Below are 16,331 nucleotides of genomic sequence, written 5' to 3'. Positions count from 1 at the left end.
TTTAGATGCTATTTTTTGGCTGTAGAAAAGTTTCTAAATGAAAACATCACAAAAGGCTTTTCTTAGTAGTTGAGTGAGAATAGCTTTAATACAAAAAACTGTATACATTCAGCTGTGAAGGGGTGACATATGCTCTAGCATATCCCCTCCCTGCTCAACCCATCAGCCAGCAGAACTGTAACACATTTTAAGTTCACATTTTAAACAATGCTAAAGCCAATTCAGGTGTGCAGTGCCTGTTGTGCAGAAAAGGGTTTTTTTTCCTCAGCTAATGCTTTATATTCCATTGACAGGCATTTGACTTCTGCATTACTCTTTCATAAATAATTTAAGTGCATTGACACCAACTTAAAAGCTGTTACGATTCACTGCGTCTTACACTGATGGTCAAACAAGCCACGTAATTGTGCAAAACTTGCAAGGCACTATACATACATATGTACATCTAATAATTTAAGTGTTAGGAATGTATCTTTCATTTGTTTATTACCATTACATGTTCTCCATCTGAAGCATTAACCTTCTGCACTGAGGTCTTACCAGATGTTTGTCGGTGGTTTAATATCGCATTCCAAATTCTGCAGAGAAGACCACCCCTGTATGAAGAAGAACGGAGAACAATTAGGGACAACTTCCTCATCTCCATTACTTTAAGTAAGCAAGAAGTAAAATCTAGAAATCACAAGGATACACCAGTTCTGACAGTACACAGCAAACACTATACTTTATGGCGAAAGTGATTTCTTCCAGGTCAGCCAGGGGTTAACAGAATGGTGATGAAAGGACTTGAATCAATGGGTAGGAAAAATAAGTTCGTTATGCCTATTTCCCATGTGATTACATCATCCTGGATGGTGCAGAAATAGCTGCCAACCTTGATAAATGCCAGAACTTAGATGGCTTGCAGCACCTGGGCGGAGTTGTTACACTGCATCGGTTAAGAAGTGAAAAACTTTAACAGAAAATCAGAGATGACATTCACAGCAGTTACCACTGAACTATCACTGACCTCTTTGAATAACCTAACTTCTGAAAAAGTGGGTTTGGGGTGGGTTTTTTTTTTTTTAACAAACTACTTTAATTAAGCACTTAACAATGAACTAAGAAGTACTTTCTTACCGCAGCTGAAGATGGCGCAAATCATCTTTAGTGATATCATTAAGGACAGCACTTAGCGTATAATCTTCTTCAGCAAACTAAAAGGCAAATTTATTCCTAAATTAATATTCCTTCTCTGAAACCAAACTACTAATTAGGACTACAGTGACCTTTTCTTAAAGGTGATATTTTGGTTTCAATTTTTTTCTTTTTTACCTTCTTAATGGCATCCAAGTCTGCTCCTTGTTGTTTCAGCCAGTTTGTGAGCTCAGGGTCTGCATTCTCTCTAAAAGTTGCTGCAGCCCATTGGGAGTCTTTAACAGAAAACAAAAGTACAGGTTAATACACCTCAAAACTAGGGCAAAAGTAGTGATTTTCAGACTACTGAAGCTTAAAATAGACCATCTTTTAGCTTTTAAACGACAACATGATCAAATATATTCATGTGCAACTGTCAAAGCATGCAGTAGCTCCTCATACCTTCAGGTTTAAGTTTTAATCGAAGCAAGCGTAATTCCTGAGTTTTTTGCTCCAAAGATTGTCGTAAGAGCGTCTGATACTCTTTCTCTTTCTGAATGAGGTTTTCCAAAAGCCTGTTAGTGCATGAGAGAGAACAAATGCAACTGTACTGAGAATAAGTCTAGCTGCAGAAAATAATTATCATTTTTAATGACTGCCAAAGGACAGAGACGCTTGAGAGATATACTCTCTTAAATAACATATTTTAAGACTCAGAGATTTCATTTTGGTTGTCTGAGACTCAGCTTAGTGGTGGCACTGTAAGGCTTTCGTCTTTGCAGAATTTAGTAAATAGCTTGTAAATTGTGTTCCTATTCTTTCGCGGCCTCTGTGGGGAGTGTTGCTGCCTTTATCCTGTGATTTACAGCGGAGCAGCGTAACACTGATGTTTTACCAGGGACTTTCTGGTCACAGGTTTACATCACATCCATAAAGAAGAATGGGACCTTCCGCTGTTAATACAGCAGCCTACAAACATAACCCATGAGAAACAGGACAGGGGCTCCGCTGAGTTCTGATTATGCTAATTAGTGGGCAGCCTGTCCGCTGGGCCAGGACAGAGCTGCTCTGGCCTTCCCTTGCACTGCCACTGGGTCAGGTGGCTTCCAAGGAGCTAAGGTAGGAAGGAAACGAGCACAGTTGCACAAGCCTAATTACTTAACAATAGAGATCCAACATGACATTCTGCAATTAAAAAAATAATTACACAGAAACAAAAGTTGTACTGAAGGCTGTTGAGTTGTCATATCGGTGCCACCAACATTCTGCTGTCCCTGGAAGGCCTCCTGTATCACCAGGCACTCCTACCAGGTGAGTGGCATTTATGTCACATATGTGCACGTCACTGTAGAAAGTAACGCCCGAGAGCTTTTCAAAGGCTGCCTGAAAATAAATCCAGCCTCTTTATAGGAGGGTTACCTTAACGTCTCTTGTTTAAGTCTGCCCAACTCCAGGCTCAGCTGCTGCTGAGCCTCCTGTGACACCACAGAACTAAGGGTGCTGACTCCTGATGTGACGGTGGGATCCTCAGCCCCATTTTGTTCAGTGGGCTGGTAACTCTCCTCCACTTCATCGCCGTCCTTGTCCCCACCTTCAGTTTCTGACGTTGGCTCAAAGTGAGCTCGAAGCTCTGGTAAAATGAAACAGTGTAAGAGTAAGAATGTTTTTGGACAAGTCTGGCTTCAGAGGTACTACAGTTCTTTATCACTGTGGGCGCGGAAGCGTCAGGTGAGAAAAGTGACTGTTTGCACCACGCGCTTCCGTACAACCCTGAGCAGGGGAGTAGCAACACCTTACACGAGCTGGACCACAGATTCTCTGGTATTAGTTCTAAAATGAGTGGCACTGTAATAGCTCAGCTGTAGCATACAGGCAGAGGTAGATAGCTGTAGATTACAGCTGTAGAGATGACAAATACATTTGTGATTAAATGAATTATAAGATAATTAATAAAATGTATTAACGATAAACCCTTGAAAGGTTGGCTTGTTTGTTGTTTTTAAAAAAAAAAAAAAAAAAAAAAAAGTTGTTGTCCCCTAATGCCCTGGACCACAGAGTTTACAAAGCCTTCCTCTTCCAGGCAGGATTTCTAACGCCAGTTCTCTCAGGATTTGTTGCAGGTGGCCACCCTTCCCATCAAAGAGCAGCTGGCATTCTTCTACAAACGAAGTCCTAAAAAATTTGGCCTATTTGGCTTGAAAGCCATAGCAACTTTGGACTGGAAGGGCTCGCCATCACTAAGTGCGCTCAGAAGGGGTGCTCAGTACTTCAAAGAGTTACAAAACTACTTGCAAATTTACAACTTAGACTTATTCCTAGACCATTCTTCATAATTTATCCTCCCCCTCGGTGGTGGTGGTTTTTCCTACTATCCATCTGTAGGCCAAAATCATACTCCTCCTCACATTAATACACTCCTTCTGTGCATCTGTTACACAGCTCAGTCATCATTTTTCAGAACACATAACCAGACCTGTGCAGCGTTACCCACCTTGGATGTCATTAAAATGTTGTACAGAGTCATTTTCTTTCTTACTAGAAAAGCTCCGGCTTGAACTGAATTTAATTTGCCTTTTTTTTTCATGGTTGGACCACACTGGTGGTGCAGAACCCCTGGTTATCTCCTCATTATGTGCTTTTGTACTGCGAGTACAGCATTAATCCTCCAGGATCAACACTTCTTGCTGTACAACATTGTGACCCTGTGCCTTTGATGTGGTGGCACAGGGGATGTAGTTAATGGCATGCTGACAGATTAAACATCTAAACTGTTCCATTTGCTGTAACTCTTTGATATGCCAACAGCCTTTTTTAAGAAAAAAAAAAAAAGAAAAAAAGATTATTTTCAGCTGCTTTGATTTACCTGGAATAAGAATAGTGACTGCTGCTTGGACTGCACGGCGAATTATGTTATCCATTGCAAACATCCAGTGGGGCCTTATCAAGTGATTTCTTAATACTTTGTTCACCTATAAGTGAATAAGCAAGTTAAAGTAGCAGCAAAAAACATCTGCTTACACCTTAGGAAAGAGAACCTTGTTTTTCAACAGTCAGGTGAAGTTTTATAAAGTAACAACTGCATGAGTCACTAAAACCACCCCACCTTGGAAAGTCTACACAACAGATTTGACAGTTTTAGGCTACAGAGCTTTCAAACCATACCCAGACTGTGACGTTCAAGCCCCTCTACAGTACTAGGAGAAAGAGTGAGGAAGAATGCGGAAGCTGCTCACCCCTGAGGTGAGTTCTGTCCGGGAAGAATTCCTCCCCCGCTGCACAGGGTGAGAAACTCACCGCATCCTGAAATCCAAACAGCACCAGATGAATCTGGTTGATGGATGTGCTGTCAAAGTCCAAATCCATTTTCAACTTGGATATGGTAGAAGCCATCACCCTCTGCTCAGGAGAGCGTATGAAGTCCCTTAAAATCCCAATAATTTGCTTGATGTGGGCCACTGAAAGTTGCAGTTCTTCGGAGCTCTGGAGAAAGGATAATGAATGTATATCAAGTAAATCCCAGAGTCATTAAACATCTAATTAGTAGCATTAGTATTTTGAGGGTTACAATTTATAGCTTTGCTCATGTGTATTGCACACTGATGCACAGAAATCACACAGAACTTTTGTTTCTGTAAAGCCTTTATTTTCTACCTTTTTCTCACTAAATTTTTTTAAAATAGTAATTTCTATTTTCCAAAGAATAAATTAAGTCTACTGCTACTGTGGCTGTCACAAAGGGAAGAGGTTGCAGATAATATCTACACGTTTGTGCAATGTACTGCAGAGGGCAGCTCTCCTCCACAAAAAGAGCAGACTGAGTCAGTAAGAGACACAAATTTTTTAGATGCTATCCTTTCAACAAGCTGAATCTGGACTTATATCTAATTATGCTGACATTTGATATCCTTATGCAAAAAAATATGCTTATATACACATTCATCATAAGTCACAAAAAGATCTGAGATTACACAGCGAGAGGACTCAGGTGTTCATTCTATGATTTGCAGTCCATAACCCCGACAGTTAAAGCCATCCAGGTGCTTGTAAGAAGAACAACCTGTATAATTAAAAGCTAAAGGGAGAAGTATTACAGAAATTATGGAAAAGATGATTAAAGCAGTGCTGCAGAACAGTTGGAGACTGAGGTAGGACTTGCTGTTACTAAATAATCCTTCTTTATCCTGGAAAATATTCAGAACCCTGGTTATTTCTGACCAAGATCTCACATATGAATTTTAGTCCTCCATAAGGCTATGAACTATTTTGCAGTTTAAGCTCAGAGCAGAAATCTACCCCAATTGCTTCCCTGGCCTGAGTCTGTGGGCCTTTCTCTCGGGCCTGCAAACCTCTACGGGAGCCCCCAGGTTCTGAGGTGAGTCCATCTGCCCTGTGAGGCAGTTTGCAGGGAAGGAGTCGGGGAAGAAGCAAAACCCTGCTCTGTGCGGGGTCCCCACCAGCGGTGCTACAAGTGTCTGTGCCAAGACCAACAGCTGGCCAGGGACACCACAACAGGAGTCATCAGTATCCCCTTTATGCAAATGCCGTCCTGGTGAAAAACCACAGCTTTCATAAGAATGGATGATATCAGTGGCATATTAGAAGCAGACATCAAGTAGAAAAGGCTAAGCAATCGACTCTGTTACTGGTGCGTGGCATCACTTGGCTACGGGTTAAGTGAACACCTGATTTTTCTTGCTCCTCTTTACAGTCACTAAACCTTCTTCCCACTTGGCCCTTCCCTCTACAGAAATCTACCTTAGCTTTTTTTAAGATTCACATACTGCGTTCTTGGCACCCAATTTACATACGCTTTGAATTAATAATTGTTAATCAGTTCTCTACCTTTAAATCAAATAATACCTATAACTACCTGGCATTCCAATTCCATGTCCTAAAAAGCCAAAACAAAACACAACATTGAAACCACCCAAACCACCATCCTTAGCCCCCCAATCCCACATCAAATGCCCCAAACCTCCCCCTCAGAAAAAAACATGAGAAGCAGGCAAAAGGTGGTGTTTGCCATCCATTCAGTCAACAGCAAACTGCTCACATAGTTACACGTCTCAGAGATTAAAGATATTCAGAGGGAATAATCCAAGCACCTTCGTTTATTAGTTTTCAGAAAAGGAATAATACTGCCTGGCTTGTCATTTTTCTTTTGACATGGACAAGGAGAGCTGAAGTGAAATTACCTGTGCAATACAGTCCTGCAAATTGGAAGCAACTTCATTCTGTTCTTCCTTAAGGATTTTATATAGGATTGCTCGGCGTTCACTGTCCTTCCGCAGCAGAAACAGACCGGAATCCTTATCCTCCACTGAAGGAGAGGCGCTCCTGTCCTCCGAGGCCGAGCCCTCATCAGGCACGCTGCATCAGCAACCAGGCCACAAGCACAAGAGAGACCTCAGCGTTAGCAACATGGCAGTACTGTCAGAAGCAAGTAGGGATACTTTGGAGGTTAAAAAGCGAGTTAAACTACAGCAGCAGATTGATCAGACTGTTAAACACTAAATCTGAGACAGAAGATGTCTCAGATCCTCAGCTGGTGTAAACCCCACTGAAGCTGAAAATACAAGGCTGATTTCATCCTCCTAAGAAGCTGGCATTAACGTCACCCAGCACTGGTTCAGTTTTGGGAAGGAAAGATGAAAAACCTGGACTGACATAACTATTCATTTTTTTTCTGCCCCCATACTGTAACACACTCATGTCAAAGTATTGCTTTGTGCTCTCTCAGCAGCAGAAATGTTTTTCTGCTGACCCTTTCCCACATTTTTTCATGAGTGCATGGAAGGGTCAACTCTTCTGCTCACTCCTGAATCCATATCCACTCAGTCAATAAGATGACTGGCATTTAGTCACTGAAGGGGGAAAAGTATATAAATATGTGGAAACCTTAAGGAGAAATTAATTAAATTCATTAATTAAATATAGACAATATTTAAATTAAGTGGTAACTTACCTATGCAACTCACTTGCTTTTTAACACACCTGCTTATCTAGTCATTATGTAAAAAAATTGCCCTCAGATAAAATATAATGTGAATTAAATCCACATAATCTCTCCTCGGTGTCAAGTGACAAGCAAATGCTTTACCTTAGTAAATGGGAAATGGGATGCTTTGTCTGAATCTCTGAAATGGATCTCTTTGGCCTTTCGAAAAACATGTCATGCTGTACATCAGAGTCTGGTGAAACAGAGCCATGCTCACTGCTGCTACTGCCAGCCTGTTCTCCATGGATCGGCAGAGGGAGGGATGTATTGCGATTGTAATCTAGGAACAGACATTGTAAAACATGTAACAGAACTAGGCAGGAAAGGGCAATGTGCTTACATCAGCCGTGATCATCTTCAGTGATATCAAGACCTCATTTTGCAAAATGGCTGAGGGAGAGGTAACCTTGTTGATAGAAAGCAGCAATGCAACTCAAAATCATCATATGCATAAGCAATAAAAAGTGTGAAGGAGCTAATTGCTGAACCCAAAGACAGCAAAGCACCTACATACTCATATGAAATGCCATTTTGTTACTCTTTCTTGCACACACACATGCAGAGATATACACAAACTCCCCCTTGGTGCCAGTCTCACAAAGTGGTACAACTGGTATAACTGGATATACAGTTTAAAGAGCCTGAATCAAACCAGTAGGTTACCACCAGCTGCTCCACCAGCCGTATCTCTAAGCAGAGAGCACAGTGCTACCCGCCCTCCTCACTTCTGCCCGACTATATTAATGGACATATATTTGTTCCCCCTCCGATACCGCAGGCATCTGCCTTGCTTGTGTGTCCCCTTGTCCTCAGTAAGGACCCTCTCCCTTAGAACTAGCCTGAAGGAAATCTCTTGTCCCTTCCCAATTCATCTTGAAAGTAAGAAGAAATTAAAAATAAACACACCACAGATATTGAGAGCTTGCTGTAATCCTGATTGCCAGCTTGCAGCTGTGTGATAGGAAAGGTAAGGAAAAAGTTCTGTCAACTCAGAGTGCATGCATCCATGGAACTAAAATATCACCAAAGTTATTGATGCTTGTCACTACAAATTATGCGAAGGTGGGGCAGGAAGAGAGCTAGAGGTTAAAAGTTGTTCAGAAGGCTCTGACATACTCCATGGTACATGACTGATGTTCAAATGGCCGAGGTTAAACAGTCAGAGAAATGAAACAATATATGTCACCTTGTGAGAACTGGTTCAAGGCGTCTCAGCAGTACAGAAAATTGAAAGTTGCTGTCCCAAGAGTAAGGGCTGAGATTTGCTCTGGGCCGCCTTTATTATTGGAAAGAAAAAAGGGATAGAGACAGGATGGAAGGATGGAGGCAAAGCTGAGGAAATTGGCAGTGAGGGAAATGGCAGCGCCAGAATGAATTGCTGCAGCTGAGATTGTAGCAACTTCTGGGCCAGGACCTGCTTTACGTCCCAAAACTCCCCTTGGAAAAGGCTGCAGCAGCCAGCAGAGCTTTCCCCAACTCTGGCACAGCGAAGCGCACACTCGGCTGCATCCATGTTGCCCTTCCCTCCCCTCACCTAATAGACAGTTTTCATAGCATTTGCCTGCTCTCCTTATGTCCACGGCCACCACTGAGCTTGCTTCTCACTGCAGCCCAATGCTTAACCCTGCATCACCAGATCCTCAGGCCATCTGAAGGAGCTCCATAACCTCATCAATCAGCAGGAGAGGAGAAGAAAGGAGGAAGGCAGGAGGAGGGAGGGGATGAAGAAGGCAGCTGCTCTTCCCCTGATATTTGACAAAGACCCTGTTGCTCCCAGGGCAGCTAACAAGGCAAACTCCACCCTTTCTAATGCCACGCAATTTTTCCAGGAAAACATCCTCAGGCAAGGGCTGAAAAGGTCACAGGAGAGCACTGTTGCAGTGGGGCAGAAGGCTACAGACTGCCACCACCCTGGCTGAGCAGTGTGAGCTGTTCCACTACCCCAGTGTAACTGCAGAGATTGCAGTTCTCAGTGCCCCTCAGATCAAGAGATGATGCCCATTTCCTTGCTGAAACCACTTCAGATATTGTAAATTCTTAGCTAGTTTTTCCATTTAGAATTCTGTTCTTTCAAACGTTCCCTGCTGAGGGGGAAAAAGCTCCAAAAGGGAAGCAATTCAATTTGCATTGGCAGTGTGTGCACGTGTGTGTGCAGACAGGGGAAAGAAGCAGCAAGACCAATGGCTGCTTGTTTTTAAATAGACAGTTCCTTGAAACACTCATTATTTATTTGGCAGGTCTGTATCAAGATTTGTTATCTTACCACTAAGAAAGTGGCTGATATACTGGGGGGGGGGGGCGGTGGGAGAACACGCTGGGCAGATAAAACAAAACAGCTAGTTCAGCATTTATGTGCCAAATTTATAGGTTACATAGCAAGTTTGAAAATGCTGATCCTTGTAGACCCAAGCATCTAATAGACCCACTTTTTCAGGTGCCAAGCACCTACTCTGTAAAATTCAGATCTCTCAAGTGTATATAATCGTGAATCTGAAATGCAGCATTACTTTGGAAAGTCTTCACTGAATGTCATTTTTCTAATTTTAATTTACTATAAAAGAGGCATTTATTTTTGGGGAGAGCAAAAATGGGGCTGGGAGGTTTCAGCAAGCAAAACACAAAATAAGCAAGTGACCATATTTTGTGGGAATTGTTAAATTTAAATATGTCTAATTACAAATCACAGGCACTTTCAACAGTTGAGTTCCTGCTGCTTTCCTGGCACAAGGAACTCCTTAGTAAAAGAGACCGCCTAATGATTCCAATCTTTTATATAACACTTAATGATGATGTTGACTTGGATTTGGCTGATAATTCCTTACCTGAAGGCTTGAATGCAATTCTGCTTTTCTTGCCCTTGTTTACTTGTTTCAGGAAGGCATCTCTGAGCAAATCAGACGCTGTAACACGTTTACTGGGGTCGGGTTCAAAACAGAGCAAAATAAAGGCCCTTGTTTCAGCAGACAATGATTCTGGAATTTCAGGATGAATCTTAAACATCCCAACCTGCAAGTAAAACACAGATACAAATTATTTTTACTAAATAAACTAATTTTACTGAACAAACTGCAAGGAGACCATAGACTAAAGCTTTCTTAGTACAATCTCTCACACTCTCGCTGACTTTCATGGAAAAGGATCAATCCAGGTACACACACAGAGCAGTGACGTGACAAGTCTCTGATCCTGTTTTACTACATTGTAAACGTGGTGTGAATGTCCATGTGGTTTTAGACAAATGTCAAGTTATGGATGTATCCAACCATCCAGTTTCAGGCAATCTGGGATCTGGACATTATGCACACCAAGCGCTTCAAATGCTGCTTCTTCTACCAGCATTGAGAACTGCAGTTCCTCCAGCTATTGCATACGCTTCCCATCACCCCTGCCCAGTACCGGGTCTCTCCGTTGCTGACTCCTCCAGCACATTCGTGCCCAGGAATAGGAATAACTTCCTCCTCTAGCACCGACTGCCTGGGGCTTGCACCTGTTCTGCTCCAGCCGCTGCCAAATTTCCTTGTACAAATGCTCACAGTGACCTTGCCAGACCTTCTCACCACCCCCGGCAGCACTCAGGCCAGATGTCTTCCCTAGCCTTTCAGTGTTATTTAACTGAAAAAAATCACATGATGTCCAAAGGTTTAACAAGACCCCCCCACTCTTTCTTTAAGTAATGAAAAACGTGCTTCTACAGGTTGCTCCCTAGTGATTTTTCCAGCTCCTTCACCTGTCTCTTATTCTCTAATGCCAACCTGGCATAAATGTTTTGAAATGAGAGCTGTGTAACACATGTGCACTGTATGGCATGTATCTGGCAAGATTACGGCTTGTAGTGTCAGCATCGTTACATAAAACAGGCTCTGGAGAACAAGCAGAAAGATAGTGGCCACAAGGGAGATAGTACCCCAGCAGTTAAACAAGTGCCAGCTGCTTGCTAAAACGAAGAGTTGTTTAAATAATCTCATTATACAGCTGCATTAACACACTGCAGCACCATTAGGCACTCACAATAGTGCTTCAGCTTTAATGCAAGCTGAAGCAAAAAATGCTGAGCAGTCGTGCTTCTGTTCAAATGACAGTGCAGAATATAAAATGCTAGTAATGCATTAAGCCCTTCCAAACCATGACTCTAAGCACATTCAAAATTCAGTATTTCCTCCATGAAACATTTTTAATATATGCAATTTGCTAACCTTTGCAATTAAATTTACGTATTTAATAAATAAATTGAATAAATAAACTAGCGTTATGTCCTTTTGGCAGGATATGACATCTATACATTTACCTTGTCTGATGGAGCATCCTTATCTGATTTGCAAAATCCCAAGCATATTTTGGACAGTGCTTTATAAATGGGGTATACAGTTTCACTGCTTCAAAACCTCAGCCCAGCAAGATTTTTGCTTTGGAGCACAGAGAGAAGACAGCCACCTGCTTGCTGTGCTCTGACAACTCCTCTTGACATGTCTGTCTCTGCGGTCAACTCACTCGTCCTTGTGCGCTCTGGAGACAGGCTCACACAGCGAGCTTCAGCTGGGGCAGTGTCACAAGCTGATATTATAACCTTACACACTAAACAGAACCCATGACAGTCCAACCAGGACAAGGAAATTTGAATGCATGTCTCTGGATCTTTATCTCAGTGGCTCAAGGAGAGTAAGTATTGTTACAAGCAGCCTGAAACTCTATGGCAACATTAGTTTATCTCCATTTAATGTCATTTGTTTGCACTCCTTACACCAGATACTGTGCTCACACACACTGTGCTCATAGATGAAACACCAGATTATGTACACTCAGCGAGGAATTCTTTCCAGTTCTGTTTACTCTAGTCCCCTTTTCTCTACTTTGTCCAGCTCTTTGGTCATTTGCAATCTCTATACTGACTGCATAGCCTGACTCAGACCTTCCCTCTCCTCACCTGCCCTATGCATGGCAGAGCATGCACGTGTGGAGGTGGAGACCTCAGAAGTCCAATATCCCAAGTTTTCCAACTTCTGTTCTTTCTGCTTCATTCCTGGCTTCAAACCTAGCTTCCAGCTTGCTTCCTTTCATTACACAGCAAAAAGAAATAAAGTTTGCAATTTATGGCACCCAGCAAGAAGCAGTTTCAAGCAAGTCCCACCAGAGCCAAGAAACAGAAAACAAAAACAAAGGCTTGACTGTAGAACATTAACACAGTCTGCAATAACAATGCTAAAAACTCTGCTACATCCTTGAAGAAAGAAGGGCAAGAAATGCATTTTACAAAATGCCAATTCTGAGACTCCAGAACATGGCTCTGTGGCCTGGAAGTGCTCATGGACAGGACATAGGGCACAATCCTGCCAGAGCTCACCTCGTGAGCCTGTGCAGAGCTCATCAAGCACCCAGAACTGAACTAGCGCTTCCTGACAGTTCAATAAACTGTGCTGAAAAATAAGACATGTAACTCACTGAACAGTTCAACTACATGCCAGATCCATAAGATGAAAAGGTATCTGCCGACAGAACTGTATCTGACATTTACAACGATGTCTCTTTCCATGGCTCCCTCGGGAAAACTTTAGTGAACCAAACCGTGTTCACCCAGGCAGGTTCTTTTGATGTAGTGTCACACGTTGACAGCACCAAGGTGACATATTATACTGTTGAAATAACTACATCAAAATACATAACCATCCCTTTCTTTGCCTTTTAGCTGTGGTGCATGGGACAACTCACAGGCCTAGTACGGAGCATGGTGTTAGGTACCATGCCAAATTGCAGCCCAGCTTACTGTACCTCTTGATAAAGATCTGATTTTGCTACCGTAGTTCCAGTAATAATTATACTAATGCTTACACAGAGTTCTTCAACAACATGCACAAAAGAATTAACAATATTGATAATTTAAAGCAGTTTGATGAGTTACGGATGTGATATTTTCCCCATTATAAAAATGAAGACTCTGAAGCACAGGTGAAAACTTAAGCACTTTACTAACCGTCTACTGCAAGCCAGTGGAAGAACCAAAAATTTTCCACCTGCATATTTGAAACATTATCACATCATAGCTTTTACACTACTGTTAGTTTTAGAGTTAGAACAAGTAACTTTTTTGAAATACACTTACTATCAAAACTATCCCAAGCATTCTCTTTTTGTGTTAATTTGTGCATTTGAAAACAGATACACTAAGAGAAACAAAGTACTAGAGGCAACAGTTTACTGAGGAGGTAGCTTTGATCCAAAGTGTTTTACACTTTCAGTACATACCAGAAATCTTGGAAAATTAGCCCCCCACCCCTTCCACCATAGCTTCCCACTATGTTGCAGGGACTGGGCCTTTGAAAGACAAGGCAAACAGATCCCCCTGGGAGGGAGGCTCATAAAAACAGATCCCTCTGGGAGGGAGGCTCATAAAAAAAAAGACTTAAAGGAGCAGAAATAACTTGCTTGACTGGAGAGACTGGTTGCTGAGAAGGAAATCATAAACCAAGAGCAAGAGATGACAGAAGGAAGAGGGTAGGGAATATTAGTTTTCATAAGTCTTCACTCATTTTTCAGGTTGCTGCTCTGAGTCATGACCTATTTCCAGCACAAAAATAAATTATTACCCCCTAGAGCAATACAGCTTAGAGCAGAGAAGGATCATTCAGTGAGAATTAAGAACACAGGTCAGTCTGTGGCTTTGTGCAAAATAACCCATATAACAAAAGGTTACTACCAATTAAATTAATATTAAAAATTAAGTTAGTATTTGAAAATTCATAAACTCTATAGCAAAAAAGCTGTACTAACTTTAAACATTGCTGCTTGAGGCTCCCCTAGTTCATGAAATGGAGGTTTGCCTGTTGCCATTTCAATAATCGTACAACCTAGTGACCAGATATCAGCTGGTGCACCATATCCTCGTGGTCCTTTATCAATGATTTCTGGAGCCATGTACTGCAAGGTCCCTGGTTAGGACAAAAAGAATAGTCAAGTGTTATAGTATTCATTCTTATTAAAGAGAATTAACAAACCACTAAGCAATCCCAAAACTGTCGAATACAACCTGTATAGCCAAAATATTTGATTTCACATATCAGCACTGAAAACCAGACAGAAATTTATGTTTTAACATCTTTTCTATAAATTATCTTCCCCCCCAATACAAGGCTTCAAACTGCTGAAAGAATATTCACCACATAATCCAAATGCTTCCTCAGAATGTAAAATTATATCAAACAATTTTTGCAGACACTAAATTGTAAAAATTATGTGTGTAACAGGTAATGAAAACCTGCGAGTGACAGACAGTCTTCATGAGCATAATTTTTCATCAATTGAAACTTCTAAAGCTATACATGTTGTCAAAATAAGATCCTATCTAAGTCTATATTTGGCTCTTAACAGATGAATTTGAAGGTCTCTAAAGTTCGCCTGTAGACAATCTGACTGTAACACTAGTTATAATACTGATAAACAAGAAGAATAGTAAAAATGAAATAAAAGACCGTCAATTTGGAATCACTGATATTCAATCATATACTAACACAGCTAACAAGAGGTCTTTACAGGAAGACAGTCCACACCAACCACAGAAACCTATAGTGTTCCAAACACTACAGTACTTTCTCCACATGATTTCCTACCAGCTTTGTTATGACATCTTTAAATTAAAGTAATTTTCTTCTTAAGAATACAATAAAATTACACTGTGGTAAAGCTGTGAACTATTAAGTAAAGGACATCTGGTGAAGATAACGTGGATTGGATATTACTATGTTCATAAAATGTGACTACTGTAGAACAAAAGTTCCAGCCACAGCTTTGCCATCAAGCTGTGTGTCTTGAATGGAGGGATATAATGTTAAAACCACTAGAAGCCTGATTCTTCAATCATGTGATTGTATTACCTAATGTCTAAAATACACAGAGTTTAGGTACTGAGTTAAGGAACAAAACAAATTGTAAGAGAACTGTTAAGACCCTCTGGACTACAGCTACCTGTTTACTGTTTTAAATCCAGAATGAGAACTTAAGTATTTATTCTTATGGTAAATTACATCTCTGGGGCACAAACAAGGCTGCAAACATGCAAGAGAACAAAGAAGAAGAGCACAAGGAAAGATTTACCTCCTTTTATTACAGTATGGTGACTTTTCTTCAGATACCATTTCTCCATATATCGTGTCTAATAACAACCATTTGCTAAAAAGCCACTAAGGAGTATGTAAAACACAGGCAAAGACGGAATGATTTTCCTCTAATGTCTGCTCCAACCATAATAGCAATTAGCCATAATAGTAGCTTCCTGGGCCAAAATTATATTTTGTACTATGACTTTTAATAGCCATAAAAGGGTCTTCCTCCATGACTTCAACTTTTACCTTACGGAACCCCTTTTTACACTTAAAAGTTTTCAGAATATCCTGTAGAAATAAGCAGCACAGTATAGCTACACAACATATCACATTATAGTGCATCTCTTTCCCACGGAGTGTAACTGCGTTGAACCAGTCTAACAAAAGTTGCAAGGACAAACATTACAGGCAAAACAGAAAATATTCTTTTCTAGATGTAACAAGAGACCTGTAAGTATTTGAGAATTACCCATCCAGTTGCATAAACAAGATGATTAATGAGAAAATTATTTCTTGAATGATTTGTTTGGAAAAAATGGTGAAACTCCTTAAAGGAATGCTTCAGAAGTCAGCATTTAACCAGTTCTGTTCAGACATACTGTCCTTTATGTATTTATCTGTTGTAGCATCTATAAACTGAAGAGAATGTTTCTTCTAGCTCTTCACTCTTAACAAAACATTCAAATGCTGCATTTAAAGAACTCCTAACTTAACTTAATTTGATTCTAACTAAAATCTTTACCGCTTTGTAGGAAATAGATTTGTTTCAAATGCCTGTGACCTGATGAGATGTTGATCTCGTGAGATATTGATGCAGACATCATATGCTGTGTTCAGATCATAAAGTAACATAGGCCAAGTTTCCACTCATAAGCTCTGCTAATAATGAGTTAAAAAAGCTTGGAAAGTTAAGTTATTTCAGAACCTTAATAATTTTATTCTCATGGCTTCCTTTGTAAGGAAGCTGGAAGAACTGCAGACTTACCACCAGACAGGTAATGGGAAGCCTTGATTATCACTTAAATGGAGGTTGTTGTCTTTTTTCCCACACAACTGATGGCTGGGTCTGGGTACCATTTACTTAAATTGCAGGCCAGTATGAGGCTTGTGATTTGCGGTACCAGACT

The 16,331-nt window shown here is 40.9% G+C and overlaps 1 protein-coding gene across 4 annotated transcripts in view; it reads right to left on the bottom strand.

The window, feature by feature from the left end:
- Positions 1–64: 64 nt before the first annotated feature.
- Positions 65–16,331, bottom strand: part of MAP3K15 (mitogen-activated protein kinase kinase kinase 15) — a 90,983-nt gene continuing 74,716 nt past the window's right edge. For all 4 annotated transcript variants that reach the window (XM_074605402.1, XM_074605411.1, XM_074605418.1 and 1 more), the window contains 11 exons: positions 13,877–14,034; positions 9,937–10,120; positions 7,217–7,394; positions 6,312–6,486; positions 4,411–4,596; positions 3,980–4,085; positions 2,536–2,746; positions 1,579–1,691; positions 1,315–1,412; positions 1,120–1,196; positions 65–596 (listed from right to left, as the gene is read on the bottom strand). In XM_074605402.1, coding sequence (XP_074461503.1) covers positions 476–596; positions 1,120–1,196; positions 1,315–1,412; positions 1,579–1,691; positions 2,536–2,746; positions 3,980–4,085; positions 4,411–4,596; positions 6,312–6,486; positions 7,217–7,394; positions 9,937–10,120; positions 13,877–14,034 — 1,607 coding nt within the window. In that variant the 3' untranslated portion in view covers positions 65–475. The remainder of the gene's footprint in view (positions 597–1,119; positions 1,197–1,314; positions 1,413–1,578; positions 1,692–2,535; positions 2,747–3,979; positions 4,086–4,410; positions 4,597–6,311; positions 6,487–7,216; positions 7,395–9,936; positions 10,121–13,876; positions 14,035–16,331) is intronic.

The sequence above is a fragment of the Larus michahellis genome, chromosome 1 (assembly GCF_964199755.1).
Source record: "Larus michahellis chromosome 1, bLarMic1.1, whole genome shotgun sequence".
In the NCBI taxonomy this organism is placed as follows: domain Eukaryota; kingdom Metazoa; phylum Chordata; class Aves; order Charadriiformes; family Laridae; genus Larus; species Larus michahellis.
This window is presented reverse-complemented; position numbering and strand designations above follow the sequence as displayed.